Source organism: Crocuta crocuta, unplaced genomic scaffold, assembly GCF_008692635.1.
Source record: "Crocuta crocuta isolate KB4526 unplaced genomic scaffold, BGI_CrCroc_1.0 scaffold179, whole genome shotgun sequence".
NCBI lineage: Eukaryota > Metazoa > Chordata > Mammalia > Carnivora > Hyaenidae > Crocuta > Crocuta crocuta.
Genome location: NW_027551568.1, coordinates 6,918,455 through 6,933,558, shown reverse-complemented (window position 1 = coordinate 6,933,558; position 15,104 = coordinate 6,918,455). Strand labels below are relative to the sequence as shown.

At 44.7% G+C, this 15,104-nt stretch overlaps 1 protein-coding gene across 1 annotated transcript in view; it reads left to right on the top strand.

Annotated features, from left to right (window-relative positions):
* CLNK (cytokine dependent hematopoietic cell linker) overlaps positions 1-15,104 on the top strand; it is a 171,973-nt gene that overhangs the window by 120,277 nt on the left and 36,592 nt on the right. Inside the window, 4 exon segments of the mRNA XM_077750389.1 lie at positions 3,462-3,487; positions 3,701-3,720; positions 4,703-4,813; positions 13,693-13,720. Of these exon segments, the coding sequence (XP_077606515.1) occupies positions 3,462-3,487; positions 3,701-3,720; positions 4,703-4,813; positions 13,693-13,720 (185 nt within the window).

Sequence of the window (15,104 nt, the reverse complement as noted above, 5' to 3'; positions counted from 1 at the left end):
GACTGCCAGCTCAGAGCCTGGAGCCTGTTTCAGTCTGTGACTCCCTCTCTCTCTGACCCTCCCCTGCTCACGCTGTCTCTCTCTCTCTCTCCTAGAAATAAATAAAAACATTAAAAAAAATTAAAAGAAAAAAAACAGAAGACACAGGACACATGAAGTGTAATGAAAAGATGCGCTGTGTTTAAGGCAAAGCTCTTACCACAGCCTGCATGATGGCAGGGGATCTGGGCCCTCCCCTACCTCTGCAATCACCACTCATGCGGTACCTTCCTCTGTGTTCATCTCACCACAGGGCCTTTGCACTTGCTGTTCCTTATGTCGGGAAACTTTGGCCCACATAGTCACATGATGTGCTTCCTTACTCTCCTTGGGCCTCTCTTTCCTCATCAGTAACCGGAGAGGCTTTCTGGAATCTGTTTTTAAAAAGGTCACCCCCGAACCTATCTCTTTTGCGTGACACATGGGGAACTCTTCATGCTGCCGCTGTCTCCATGCCCCAGCTTTTCCCCTGACTCTGTCACATTTCTCTGAAGCACTTTGCCATCACCTCTCATTGTCATCGTACACTTGTGTTTATTTCTTTTCTACCTTCTGTCACAGAAGTGTACATTATATGGGAATAGCAAATTTTGTTCTGGCATTATATTCCCCAATACCTGCACCGATAAATATATCAGAAATGAATCCATGTCAGACACACACTATGGGCTCAATAACCGGCATTGAGTAAGAGGAAGATAGATGTCCGTTACAAAGCTCACAGACACGGAAGCAAACAGGACAGATATCACTGAAATGATAAATGGAATGTTCCTACCAAATCCCAGATACTCCTTCTCTTTATTGAATTTTTTTCCCAGTAAACCGAATTGATCCCCCATAGATACAGTGGTAGCTATGAAGAAAGGCCTCTTAGGAAATCGACATCCAGCTTCACAGGGAAAGGCATCAATGAGAGCAGCGAGAGGGTCCACCAGCGAGCTCTAGAGGCAAAGCCAATGCACAATAAAGTGAGGGGGAGTTAATCGTAGGTTTTCTGACTTGGCACCTAAAGAGAGCATCACGTGGTCCAAGCCTTTTTGGAAATATCACTGAAAAAGCCAAGGATCTAACATTAACCAGATTGCTGCTGTTGTTGAAATCTGTCCTGGATCCTATTTTGTTTTTACAATGCCAAGAACGTCTATGATTTCTGTTTGCCATTAGTGTTTGAATTTGTGCAGAGAAATCTAATCTATCTCTTAAAAAGTATTTTCCCAAAATAAAAATAAAATACAAAGAATGGCAATTTTGCTCAATTAACTAATTATTTTAGACCCGGAAGAGCCCTTGAAATCATCCAGACAAGAATTTGTTGTGTTGTGGTCTTGTGGGCCAGCTGGACCTTTCCCCAAAAGAAATCTGGAAGGAGATCAAAGTGGAGCCCCCTGTGACGTGGGACGTGGGAAGAGGAGCCAGACACCAGTCCCCCAGCCCTCCTGGCTCCTGAGTCCCCAGGGTCCCTTTCAGAGCCTGGTTCATGCAGTCCAGTTTCATTGTCTCACACACAAGGAGTCGAAGCTCAGAGAGAACAGCAATCCGCCGAGGGTGAAGTCACCCACAACAGGAGCCACGCTTTCTCATCTGCTCCTCCCACGGCCGTATAAACCCCATCTCTGACATCACCTCCGCTTTTACAGATCAGTAAATGCTGGTTTCTCAAGGATGCTTTTTCTGACATGCCAGACTTACTGAAGTCTCCCATGTGTCCCTTTAATACCATGATCTATCTCTCTGAGATCCTCATCACATTTTTAATACTGTTTTCTTTTTCAGTTTATTTATTTATTTTGAGAGAGAGTGTGTGTGTGCACGAGTCGAGGAAGGGACAGAGAGAGAGAAGGAGGGAGAAAATCCCAAGCAGGTTCCACACTGTCATCACGGAACCCGACACGGGGCAGGAGCTCAGGAATCATGAGATCACCTCCTGAACTAAAATCAAGATTCGGTCACTTGGGGCATCTGGGTGGCTTAGTAGGTTAAGCATCAGACTCTTGATCTTGGCTCAGGTCATGATCTCATGGTTTGTAAGATGAGCCCCGCATCACCCTCCAGCTGATAATGTGGAGCCTGCTTGGGATTCTCTCTCTCTCTCCCTTTTTCTCTGCCCCTCCCCCACTTTCACTCTCTCCATCTCTCTCTCAAAATAAATAAACTTAAAAAAAAAAAAGGAATCAGTCGTTTAACCGACTGAGCCACGCAGGCGCCCCTGATAGTGTTTTAAGTCCACATCTACCCTACGTATAAATGCTATGGTGACAGGGACAGTGTCTCTCCTCCTCGTTACATCCCCAGAACCTAGAAATCGGTCTGTAAGCAGGACAAGCATAAGCACCTTCAGGGGAAGAGCCGTGCTGTCTTCTTAGCCCCAGTGCCTGGTTCTACGCCAAGCTCGGAGTAGCAGCATCTCAGTGAGTCTCCTGGACTTGAATTAGGTCGTGGAATTAAAACTACCTGGAAGTCAGGAAGAGCCTTCCTGGGCTTCATTCAGGCTTTCCTAGGCTGAGGTGGTCTTGAGCCACTGCTCTACCTAGTTTGTCCTTAATTTTGTCTACAATAAAAGTTGGATTTTGGAGGCTTAGGAAATCCTTCCATCTGGGAAATTCTATGATACTATTTTCCTCTGCTCAGAAATGTCCAGTGAAGACATTTGAAATAATAAAATAACTATATAGATATATAAAAATGTTAATTCTTTTTTTTAATGTTGATTTATTTGAGAGAGAGAGAGAATAAGCATGGGGACGGGGCAGAGAGAGAAGGAGACATAGAATCCAAAGCAGGCACCAGGTCCCCAGCTGTCCACACAGGCCCTGTGTGGGGCTCAAACCCACGAATGGTGAGATCACAACCTAAGCTGAAGTTGGACACTTAACTGACTGAACCACCCAGACACCCCTAAGAATATTAATTCTAATCAATAATTAGTAGTTAAGGGGGGCCGGAGTGGCTCAGTCAGTTAAGCATCCGACTCTTGATTTCAGCTCAGGTCATGATCTTGAAGTTGGTGAGTTCCAGCCTTGTGTCAGGCTCTGCTCTGACAGTACATAGCCTGCTTGGGATTCTCTCTCTCTCTCTCTCTCTCTGTCTGTCTCTCTCTCAAAAAAGAAAAAAAGAATCAGTGGTAAAGAGAGGACCTTGTGAGTCATACCGCATGCAAAGAAGTCTTTACCATTTACAGGGTTGACCGGATGGTAACTTCCCCACAGCTCTGTTTTTTCACTTCTAGAACAAAGGCAAGGATTGAATGAGATCACTAACTGAAGTACTTAGCATGGTGCGGATACCTAATAAGATCTCAACAAATCTCAATTGACATCATCATCAAGGTTCTTCAAATGGAAATGATTTCCACTTAAACATACGTAAAACAAGCTTGAAGGCATTTCCATAAACTCACTGCTCTTCCTCTTTTGTTTTAGGAGACAGACCCGCAAAGGGAAGCAAGGTAAGAGAAATCATTAAAATGTGTTTGTTACCCACTCAATAGTTTAGAAGCATAGGAAGGAGGACAACGTAAAGGCTTAGCCATCACTTGAAAAATATAACCCGGAAGTCCGGTTGGGATTTGTAACTTCTGTTTGTAACCCCCCAAAACTGTTAACCACTAGTTCTGCTCAATGAACAATAAATTTAATTTCTGATTCTCTTTCCTTTGCAGACTCCTTTACCACCTCCTCGGTAAGACCCTTGACATAGACATTTTATTTTGCTAGGCACTTAAATGATTAGTTCCAGAATTTGAAAAGCTCTAGAGTCTAAAAAAGGGCAACCCAAACAGGTGGCGTGGAAGAACGAATAAGAGTTGGCGTGAACGAGCCTTCACTCATCCGTTTAACCATCCACTCACGCACAGACATCTATTCCATACACGGGCACACATCAGCTCTTGGTGAACCCACTGGTTCTCTATGCTTTCCCTCCTTCCAGTACAGAGTCCCCCAGACTAGGAAATGCCTTTTAGGAACGTACAAGGTGTGTCATATTTATGCACATATGTGCATTTTTCTATATAGCATATATAGAAATACAACTACTATTTCATTGCACATCCACGTGAAGGTGAGAACAGCAGCCTGGACTTCTCGGGCTCCAGGTGAGTCGGCCACTCCGCTGTCCCACGTGGGCCCCGGGAAGACCTAGAGTGCACTACCCTTGCTGGTCACCTCTCGTGGCTTCTCTGTCTGCCACCCTAGAGGGACGTGTCTTGAGCCAAGGTGACAGGGTCTCTCCTCTCTGCATCTCCAGCCTCTTTCAATAGTGCCTGATACGCCTTAGAAATGAGTGAGTGAGCCGCTCACTGGCTTTCAGACATGTTTCTGTGGGGAGTTTCAAGAGCTCACGTCTTCCCGTCTCCCTAGAACTCAGACAGGTGGCATATTGAGAAACCTGCGACACCCTCCAGAAGATTACGCCGCCCCCTTCAGGAAACAGACCCAGACCAAAGAGCACATTGTAGGGAGGGGGCTTTAGGCTCATTAGGAGAATGACTACAGCATTCTGACAACTGAGGCTCCCTGATATGGATCGGGCTGCCCTGTAAGGCGGCCAGCACCCCAAAACTGACTTCCGGGCCAACACTGGGGACACGGAGGGCAAGACTGTCTGAAGAGCCACCTGTGCAGCCAACCTGCTCACACTGTCACTGTGATTCTTCCCCCAGGCCACCTGTCACTCTTCCGAAGAAGTACCAGCCCTTGCCACCCCAGCCAGAGAGCAGCTGGTCACCCCTCCCTCAGAGGCTCACCGTTCCCGATGTCCAGAGAGGACCCAGGTGACAGGTTTGATGTTGTTGCCGGTGGGCAGGGGAGGGTGACAAGGACAACCAGACACCCCTGCAGACAGGCTCCCTGCTACTGAGCCCGGAGCTGCCAATGATGCCTTGAGGAAGAACCTGCAGTCTGATTCTGTCACAGAAAATACACCTTCTTTGCAATAAAATGAGTTATTGAAACAAAGGCTCCCTTGAGACCTGAACCAGTCATTAAAGAAAATGTTCAGTGCCAGAACAGAATCAGGACTTTTTATGTAAAAACCAAAAAGGGGTTCAGACTATCTGCAGACCATTACTGGCCCCCAGCTTCTCACCACCGAGGCTGAAGGAATGTGACCCAGTTGTCAAAAACAATACTGCCATTAGGATAAATAATTAAAAACACAACAATCACATAATGTAACAACTATAAATGGACATTCCCACCCCACCCCCCGCCCAGAGACTTTGAATTTCCGAAATTGCCTTATTTTAGAAGTCTCTCCTGTTCCTGCATGGAATGAACGACGCTTCCTTACTCCAAGCCTGAGTCAGCAGGGTGGGGGCACAAGACATTAGTTAGTAGGCAATCTTCATAGATACAGAAATTCAAAATATCGGCCACATGTTGAGCTTCTACGGAAAACCAGTCATCAGTGGTTCTGATGGGGAATGTTCGAGAACCTAAAATGCCCCTTTCCGCCTTATTTTTCTGGTGAATGTGTCTTCGTCTGTTCATCCTTTGCAGCCTCATGCTACCATCCATCCTCCATGCGACAACACCTCCCCACCCCCACCCTTGCAATTTCCCCTCCTCTGTTGGCTTCTCCACCTGTCTAGCAGCGTGAGGAGGGACACAAGCCCTCAGGTGTCCATTCCAACCGCCCCAGCGGAAATTCAGGTTCTCCCTCCTTCTCAACTGGCAGATTTGGGACAATGGTTCTCAACTGGAGGTGACTTTGCCCCAGGGGAGGCAGCACTGTCCAGAGACGTTTTCTGTTGTGACAGGTTGGGCCGTGGTGTGCTCCTGGCATTTAGTGGGTAGAGCTCAGCGATGCCGCTAAACACCCCACAGCGTACAGGACAGTCCCGCAGCCCCAACAAAGAAATTAATCACCCCTGAAAGAAAGGTCAGAAGTGCACAGGCTGAGGAACACTAAGCTTCGCCCAGCCCCAGCTGTTCTCGGCGGTCAAAGGAGGATAGTAGTAACACTTACCACCTACATCATGGGCTAATGTGAGAATTACACGTGATTGGTGCCAAGCACCTCGACAGTGCCCACCTCGACCAACATCTATTGCCCTCTTATTACCTTGAGTCGCGTCCTGTTGTACCTGGAGACACCACATAATTATCTGGATACAAGTCTGTTCTACCCCAAAAGGTAGGGACTAACTCATTTCACTGTACAGTCTCGAGCACAGGGCCAGGCACATAGCACATGTCTGATAAACATATATTCCCTTCTGCAGTTTCCAGAGGGCCCTACCCAGACTGGGAGTCCCCAAATTTGCTCTGTTTTGGTGTCTATTTTCAAAGCACGGGAGACAGGAAGGCAACAACAATAATAGACCATCAAACCCATGATGTGGTATCATCAGAATTGGGAACGTAAAACATACCATCCCTGAAACTACCAAGAAAATTGTCTAATGGGTTACGGAACTGGTCAAAACTCAGAGAAGTAGAGAGATAGAAAATAGGATGAATAAAATATCAGAGGCTATGAGGTTGCTCCGTGTGGAGAAAAGGCAGATTTGATCTTCCTTCTGTTTCTTCATGCAGAAAGAACAGGTGTTGGGACTCAGCAGAACTGGGTTTGGATCCCAGCTGAGACACTTTGGGCTGTATAATCTCCTAAAGCTCTTCAATAGTTCTGAGCTCCCTTCTTTGTGCAAACAACATAATCGACCCCATGTGACAGAGTGGCGGGGAGGAGGCGGGAAGGAGGTATGAGATTTCTCTCAAGCGCCTAGGATGATATGAGTCAGAGCACAGGAAAGAAAGAAAAACACCTGAACACCATGCCCCATCTGTACCCAACAGAATTAGGCACCCACACCCGATTTTTCTCTTGGAATACAGACTATATATTTTACTGCAATGTTTCTCATCCTAGCTTTACATTAAAATAATTAGGAAAGCTTTTTTAAAAGTATTATTCCCTAGTATCTGCTTTAATTGCTCTAAGAAGTGAGACTTTTTTTTTTTAATTTTTTTAATGTTATCATTTTTGAGAGAGAGAGAGAGAGCAAGCAGGGAAGGAGCAGAGAGAAAGGGAGACACAGAATTAGAAGCAGGCTCCAGGCTCTGAGGTGACAGCACAGAGCCCGAGGCAGGGCTCAAACCCACAGACCACGAGATCATGACCTGAGCTGAAGTCGGCTGCTTAACTGACTGAGCCACCCAAGCTCCCCGGCATCACTGTTTTTTAAAACTCCCCGCTCCCACACCCCACCCATGAATCTGATGCGTTACCAGGGGTAAGGACCCCAGGGGGAACCAGCTTCTAGGAATATATCTGCCACTAAAGAAAGCTTTGAGGGTCCTTGGGCCTTACCTATGAATGCCCAGGCTTCTTGTGTATAAAATGACGCTCCCTTGGTCCGCAGATGAGTTCCTTTGCAGGTCTAGCACTCCAACCACTGCAGTGGCTCTCAAATTTTTAAAAGTTTGCTTGTAAAACTCTGGCATTTCCGCAGTTACAGTCAAATTTGTTTAATTGCTTTTACAAGGGACGGGAACCTGGCTGGGTCTCTTCACCATAAACCCCTCCAGAGAATCGTCATATTCTGTATAACATCTCACCGGATCTTTCCAGCAGCCCTATAAAGTATGATTTTCCCTTTAAAAAAAAAAATTTTAACATTTATTTATTTTTGAGAGACAGAGAGACAGAGCATGAGCAGGGGAGGGCAGAGAGAGAGACACACACAGAATCCAAAGCAGGTTCCAGGCTCCGAGCTATCAGCCCAGAGCCTGATGTGGGCCTCAAACTTACAAACCGCGAGATCATGGCCTGAGCTGAAGTCAGATGCTTAACTGACTGAGCCACCCAGGTGCCCCAAAAGTATGGATTTTCTAAGGCTCAGTGGCTGGTTCCTGGTAGATGCCCAGTAAAAACCACTTCCCTACCCATTGGGCACATAAGGTCACTAAGATTTGCAGAAGTTAGGTGACTTGGTCAGTGATAGGGTTGGTGTAAGACTGTTGAGGAGTCAACACCTTGCAGAGCCTGTGCAAGACACTAAGCATGGTGCCAGGAATAAGAAAGAGTTTTGTTATAGGGCCAGAGCTTCTAAATTCATTTTGAGTTGGGCCCCTGTAGGGAGTCAGATGACCATTACTAAGGACCTACCTGTTGCCTGTAAACAACCACATCAGGTTGTTGCTAGGTTCCCCTTCTTTGAACACAGAAGGGACATTAGAGAGCTGAGTTGCTTCAGCCAAGGAAGAATAGTGTGCTTCCCACTAGCTGCTCTGTAGGCACTTGAAGGTGGACAGCTTTCTGTCAAGGGAGGCTGTGATTTACGTGTGGCAATCGGCTGCAGCCACGGAGCGTATTGGGCTCTGCTCTACCACTGGTGAAAGTGGGTCCAGCTGTTGCTTCAGCAGCCATTTGACTCCACCAGCTCAGCCATTCTTTATTTTATTTATTTTTTATTTTTTATTTATTTTTTTAAATGTTTTATTTATTTCTAGGAGAGAGAGAGACAGCGTGAGCAGGGGAGGGTCAGAGAGAGAGGGAGTCACAGACTGAAACAGGCTCCAGGCTCCGAGCTGGCAGTCAGCACAGAGCCCGACACGGGGCTCGAACCCACGAACCGCGAGATCATGACCTAAGCGAAAGTCGGACGCTTAACTGACTAAGCCACCCCGTCGCCCCTATTTTTTTTGTTTTTGAGATAATTTATTGTCCAATTGGCTTACATGAACATCTAGTGCTCATCTAAACAAGTGCCCTCCGCAGTGCCCATCACCCATTTTACTTCTCCTCCACCCTTTCATTCACCCTCAGTTTGTTCTCTGTGTTGAAGAGTCTCTTGTGGTTTGCCTCCCTCTCTCTCTGTTTGAAACTATTTTTCTCTTTCTCCCCTACGGTCTTCTGTTAAGTTTCTCAAGATCCATGTATGAGTGAAAACATGATATCTGTCTTTCTCTGGCTGACTTATTTCACTCAGCATAATACCTTCCAGTTCCATCCATGTTGCTATAAGTGGCATAACTTTATTCTTTTCTTACTGGAAAAGAATGTGTATTCTGCTGCTTTAGAATCAGAAGTTCTACATATATCTGTCAAGTCCGTCTAGTCGACTGTATCATTCAGGGCCATTGGTTCTTCACTGATTTTCTGTCTAGATGATCTGCCCATTGCTGTGAGTGGAGTATTTAAGTCCCCTGCAGTTAGAGTATTCTTACCAATCAGAATGCTTCTGTTGTGATTGGTTTTTTTTTTCCTTCCTTAAACAGTTTATTGTCAAGTTGGTTTACATATAACACCCGGGGGAGGGGGGAGTAGCGGGGGGTGATGGGCATGGAGGAGGGCACTTGTTGGGATGATCATTGGGTGTTATATGTAAACCATTCTCTATTTTAAAGCTAAGTCTCAGATTCACAAAAACAATTGTTGAATCGAAGTGCTCCAGTTCAGGAAAATGCCATTTAAATCCTTCATTGATGGGGGCGCCTAGATGGCTCAGTCAGTTAAGCGTCTTTGGCTCAGGTCATGATCTCGCCGTTCCTAAGTTTAAGCCCCTCATTGACCTTTGTGCTGACAGCTCAGAGCCTGGAGCCTGCTTCAGGTTCTGTGTCTCCCTCTCTCTGCCCCTCCCCTGCTCGTACTCTGTCTCTTTCTTTCTCAAAAAATAAATTAAAAAAAAAAAACAATCCATCATTGATGACTGAAAACCAGAAGAGAGCTTCAAATCTGGGGAATGTTCACTGGGCATTCGTTCTCAACCCCTTGCACACCATTATTATGACTTTTATAATATCCATGCACTTAATATTTTTTTTTGCTCAACTCACTTTTTAAAGTAAATTAATTTAAAAAGAAAACATCATTACCTTAATTAACTGCAACACAGTTTCAGCCCCAAGCTTTGAGCCTGCTGAATTCTCTCTCTCCTAAAAGGGAAGAGAGCTAAAATCCAAAGGCACTATTTGAATAAAGTAACTGCCACATTGAGACTCTCTCTTTGACATAACTAGAAAGAGATTAGAAAGGGAATAACTTTCCAACAATGTATCCACTGTAATGTTAATACCATGACACACGCACCAAGTAAAAGCATCCTGAGTCATCGGAACAGGAAATCATTTGCTGAGCTCCTGTTACACCCTGGAGTCTTTCAGATGCTTTACCTCATTTAGACCCACAGCCGCACTGTGCAGAAAACAATGTCCCAACCCCCAGCTTACTGATGAGGACACAGAAATGCAGAGAGGTCATGAGCCACATCTCCCTGTCTCTTCAGCAAACTCCCACCCCACAGTGCAGGGTTCAGCCAAAATGTAATTTAAATAAGGTACCTACTATTTAACCAACAGAACACCTGTCTGCCTAACTACAGTTTTCCCTCTTCAGCTGCCAAAGCTGGCGCCACATCAGTTCAAGCAATCTCGGGGACAAAAATATACATCCTGATGATTCAGGAAGGGAAAGGAAAAAAATCTGTAGAGATATAGAGAAAACATAATCCTGTAAGAGAGGAAGCACAGATTACAAAGAAGATACACAAACCTGCATGGGAGCAGGGACTTTGGGTGGAAACTATTGATTTTAGAGTGTGAATGTAAATTATTATTATGTTTTGCAAGATGTTGCCATTGGGGGAAATGGGGTTAAGTGTAAGCGGGACCTCTCTGTAGTATTTCTTACACGTGCTTGAGACCTACCATTATCTCAGAAGGAAAGTTTAATTTCAAAGAAAGTGGCTGTTAAAGGTGTCCTGCAGATGGAAGGTGTTTTTGGCATCCAAATAGCTTTCACATGTATTATTTCATGAGACCCTTAATCAACCCTCCCCATTTCTGCTAGGGGTTACCCATTTTACAGGCAGGAAAACCAAGCTTCAGAGAAGGGGCTTCTCTTACAGAGGGTGATGGAGCTCATAGATGGACAAGTGAGGATTCAAATCCAAGTATTAAAACTAAGCAAAATCTAAGGGAGGCTCATGAAGGGCTATTTTTATCATTTTTTTCATGTTTTATTTATTTTTGAGAGACAGAGCATAATTGGAGGAGAGAGAGAGAGAGAGGGAGACAAAAGATTCGAAGCAGAATCCACGCTAACAGAGAGCCGATTGCAGAGCTCGAACTCATGAACATGACCTGAGCATGACCTGAGCTGAGGTCAGATGCTTGCTTAGCTGACTGAGCCACCCAGGTGCCCCAGGGCTAGTTTTAAAGTAAAATGTATTATCCTCAAATACATACTGAGCACCTATTATGTCCAGGAAAGGATGTGGAGATGCTTATTCATGCTGTGCAGTCAGTGACCACGTGTTTAGTTGTCTCTGAGACAGAACACAGGAGAACTTGCACGAGCTGAAAGAATCTCCCTCTCAGGGAGGCAGCGTGGTATATGGGGAGAGGACCAAGTCCCCACCCTGCTCTTCTGTTTTGTGACTGCGTAGGTCTCTCTCTGTCTTCATAAATCCCATTTAAGAGACACCTCCCCCCCACCATCACCAAAGCCCGATGCCTTCATTTTACAGGTAGAGGGAGCAAATAATTTGTGGAGTCTTCTCAACATAGGCGTTTCTATGACCAAAGACTTTTTGTGCACAAAAAACACTCCTAAAATTACCTGAGTTAATTAAACCTGAGTTCACTTAAAATTTCATTGGTGGGGGTGGGTGGAGGGGGGCAGACCAGGGTGGCTCAGTCGGTTAGGCGTCCCACTTCGGCTCAGCTCATGATCTCGCGGTTCTTGAGTTAGAGCCCTGCGTCGGGCTCTGTGCTGACAGTTGAGAGCCTGGAGCCTGCCTCAGATTCTGTGTCTCCCTCTCTCTCTGCTCCTCCCCTGCTCACATTCTGTCTCTCAAAAATAAATAAAGAAAACATTTTAAATCTTTTTAAATAAAAAAAATCCATTTTTAATGTTACCAATTCCAAAGCCCAGCTTTCCTGAAGCCTCAAATTTCCATGTATAAAGTATACTGTTCTATTTATAAATTGAGCAATTTTATCGAAACAGAAGGACAGTCACTCTGACACACTCAATAGATTAAGGAACCTTAGACTATAAGACTTATTTACAAATTCAGTTAAATTTCCGTAAACATTTGAAATACCTTTATATCCATCTAACTTTAAACCGTAATGAGCAACACTTTCTTTAACAACTTTTATAAACCTAATAAGGTAAATGTTAAATCTAGAAAAATTCAAGTGTTCTTCAACAGTTCAAACTCTTTATAAATGGAGTCGAACACAGCCTGACTCTTGTAACTTAAAATCACAAGTCTAAAATCAACTGCACATTTTAAAGCCACATGGCCAGTAGGTCAGTATTCCTAAAATGACAGTCTCTTAAACATCAAAATCAGAAATTAGCTTCAATTTCACTCAAATAATTAATACTATAGGTGTCTGTTCTACTTTATTTCTTCTGATCATATGTCTTTAGCTTCCCATTTGCCCCATTGAAAGAGGTAGGTAGGGGACACCTGGGAGGCTCAGGGGGTTTTAACCACCAGCCTCTTGATCTCAGATCAGGTCATGGTTTCATAGTTCATGAGATTATGGCTCATGTCTGTCGGGCTCCACTAACAGCACGGAGCCTGCTTGGGATTCTCTGTCCCCCTCTCTCTCTGCCCCTCCCCTGCTCATGCTCTCTCTCTATCTCTCTCAAAACAAATAAATATTTTTTTAATAAAGAGGGGGGAGGTAGGGTGCAGATGTAGCACCCCCAATGGGCTGATGAAACAGGTTACAAAATGTGGCCCTCGGTCCACTTGTCTGAGAGCAAGATGCAGACCTGAGTGCCATGTGCTCCTGGGTTCAACCCTATTGCTCTAAATCAACAGTGTCCATCTGGGGCTGGCGTTGCCGCCCCAACCTCCTGGCATTGCTTCAAGGCCAGTCTCTTGCTGGCAGAACTGGCAGACAGAATGTGCTTGTCACCATCGTGTCCTTCATCATCCCCCTCCATCTGGCTTTAACCACATCCCAGCAGCTCAGTGCCCACTGAGCACCTCACATTGTCATCCTTGTCACTAGCAATCCTTACAATACGCCTCTAAGATGAATGCCCTTGTGGCCATTTCACAGATGAGAAAAATGAGGTTCAGAGGAGAGAACTGACTTAATTGTCAGTTTCCATGAAAGGCTTGCTGATTCTTCTGAAGGAAGAATGGCCCATGTTAGCACACTGTGTATTGGGTTCTTGTCCCATCATTCATTGCGTGGTTTTCCTGTCTCTGTCTCCTCTCCCATGAGCATCCTTTCTCTGACATGTGGCTTCCTGGGATCCCTCCGTACCCTAACTTCATGCATAAGACTCTTGACACTTCCTCAAAGCAAAACACTAAGAGCTTTGCAATCATGGTAATACTAGCGGGTCTGACTGTGCTAATGAAATCTGACATGGAAAACCAAATGTCAGGAAAAATGGGGACGCTATTTAAATTCTCCGAAAATGAGAAGCTAGTTTATTGGTGTCCTTTCTGTCACCACTTTTCATATTGCCTTGTAACTTCTTCTGTTGCTTAGAAAATTATGAGAAAAATAACCTGGCAGTTGCTTTATAGAACAGTGATGAATATCACACTGGACCATGGGCTATAAATTTGGCAATGAAAGTGCAATCAAAGGTTTTTAAGGGCTCAGAATGATTTTATCTTGATCATTATGAACTGTATTTTATGTAACACCGTATTTCTTTTCCTTTCAGACAGATAAGCTTAAAGGACTTACATGAGGTAAGTCCTGAGAAACAAAGAAGGGAATTTCTGTGCATTAACATCTGTGATAGGCAAGATGTTATTTGATTCAGAGACGTCATCACACTTAATTTTCATAACAGCTATGCTCAAGATGTGTTATGATCCCTACCTTAAAGGTGGAGAAAACTAATGCAAAACAAGTTAAGATCCAGATCTGAGACCAAGGTCCTATTATGCCACATGAATAGACTCAGTGTTCGCTGGTACAATGAAGATAAAAGCATCCCAGGTTCCATGGAAGACATAAAACTTCCACCAAAGGCATCAAGTCTCCAGCTTTACAGAAATAAGATGTTGGACATTGTACTATACCTCACCATTTGTTCTTCACAAGAAAGACAAGGTGGCTTTGTACCAAAAAATAAAAAAATAAAAATATATATATATATATATGTACCCACCCACACACACGTAGAGCTGAGTTTGAATACAGCTGTGCCACATACCACTTTTGTGCACTTGGGCAAGTCCACACACACACACAACCCCACCCCTCTTTCTGTTTTCTTGGTCATAAAATAGAGATGGTTACCCTTCTTGGCAAAGTTGTCAAAAAGCTAAAGTAGGTCAGAGCAAGTATGTAAATGACCAGGTGAGCAGTAGAGGCTCCATAAATGGCATGAAAGTATGTAAGACGGAGCTCTGCCAGCTCCTCCACACTCACTTCCCTAACCCCCAATAAGGAAGTTCCCTAACAAGGGATGGGTCCACTGTGACTAATGGAAAGTCTCTGTCCAATAACCACAGTGGTCTCCCTCATTCTCACTGGCTTCCTGAGAGACATGGTCCTTGTCTTAGCATTTGACCTATGCTCTTACATCTAGACCACAGAGGTTAATTTGTTTTCTTTCTTTTGTTCTGTCTGTCTTTTCTTATTTGGCTTTATGAGAATGCTAGAATCAAAAGTCACACTTCTCACGTGTCACTCAGCAAGACACTTGCCACCTCTCATCCATAGATAATCATGGCACATAACTGCTGAATGAGAAGGCCAGGCCTGGTTCCAATCAGGACTTCATGCGGCTCCCCCTGTTTTGGGAGTTGTTGGATTTTCCCAGTTGGTATGGCACTCTGCTGCTGGGCACTCTATGGACTCCACCCCTTTCTTCCTGTGGGTCCACTTCATGCATCACAAATAGCAGATGGCTGTCACCCAAGATGACCTGGTGTCCATAACTCATCGATCAGCCTCCAAGGACAATAGGCCTTCCAATCACTAACAAGCAAGGAGGAAGTGGAGAGGTCAGCTTTAGCCAGCTGGGGTTGTGCAGGATAATTTGTTTTTCTTTGAGACTTTGGTTGGCATTCTGCTAGAAGTGGATATCATCTAAAGAACACAAGGCCTACTGGAAAAACACAT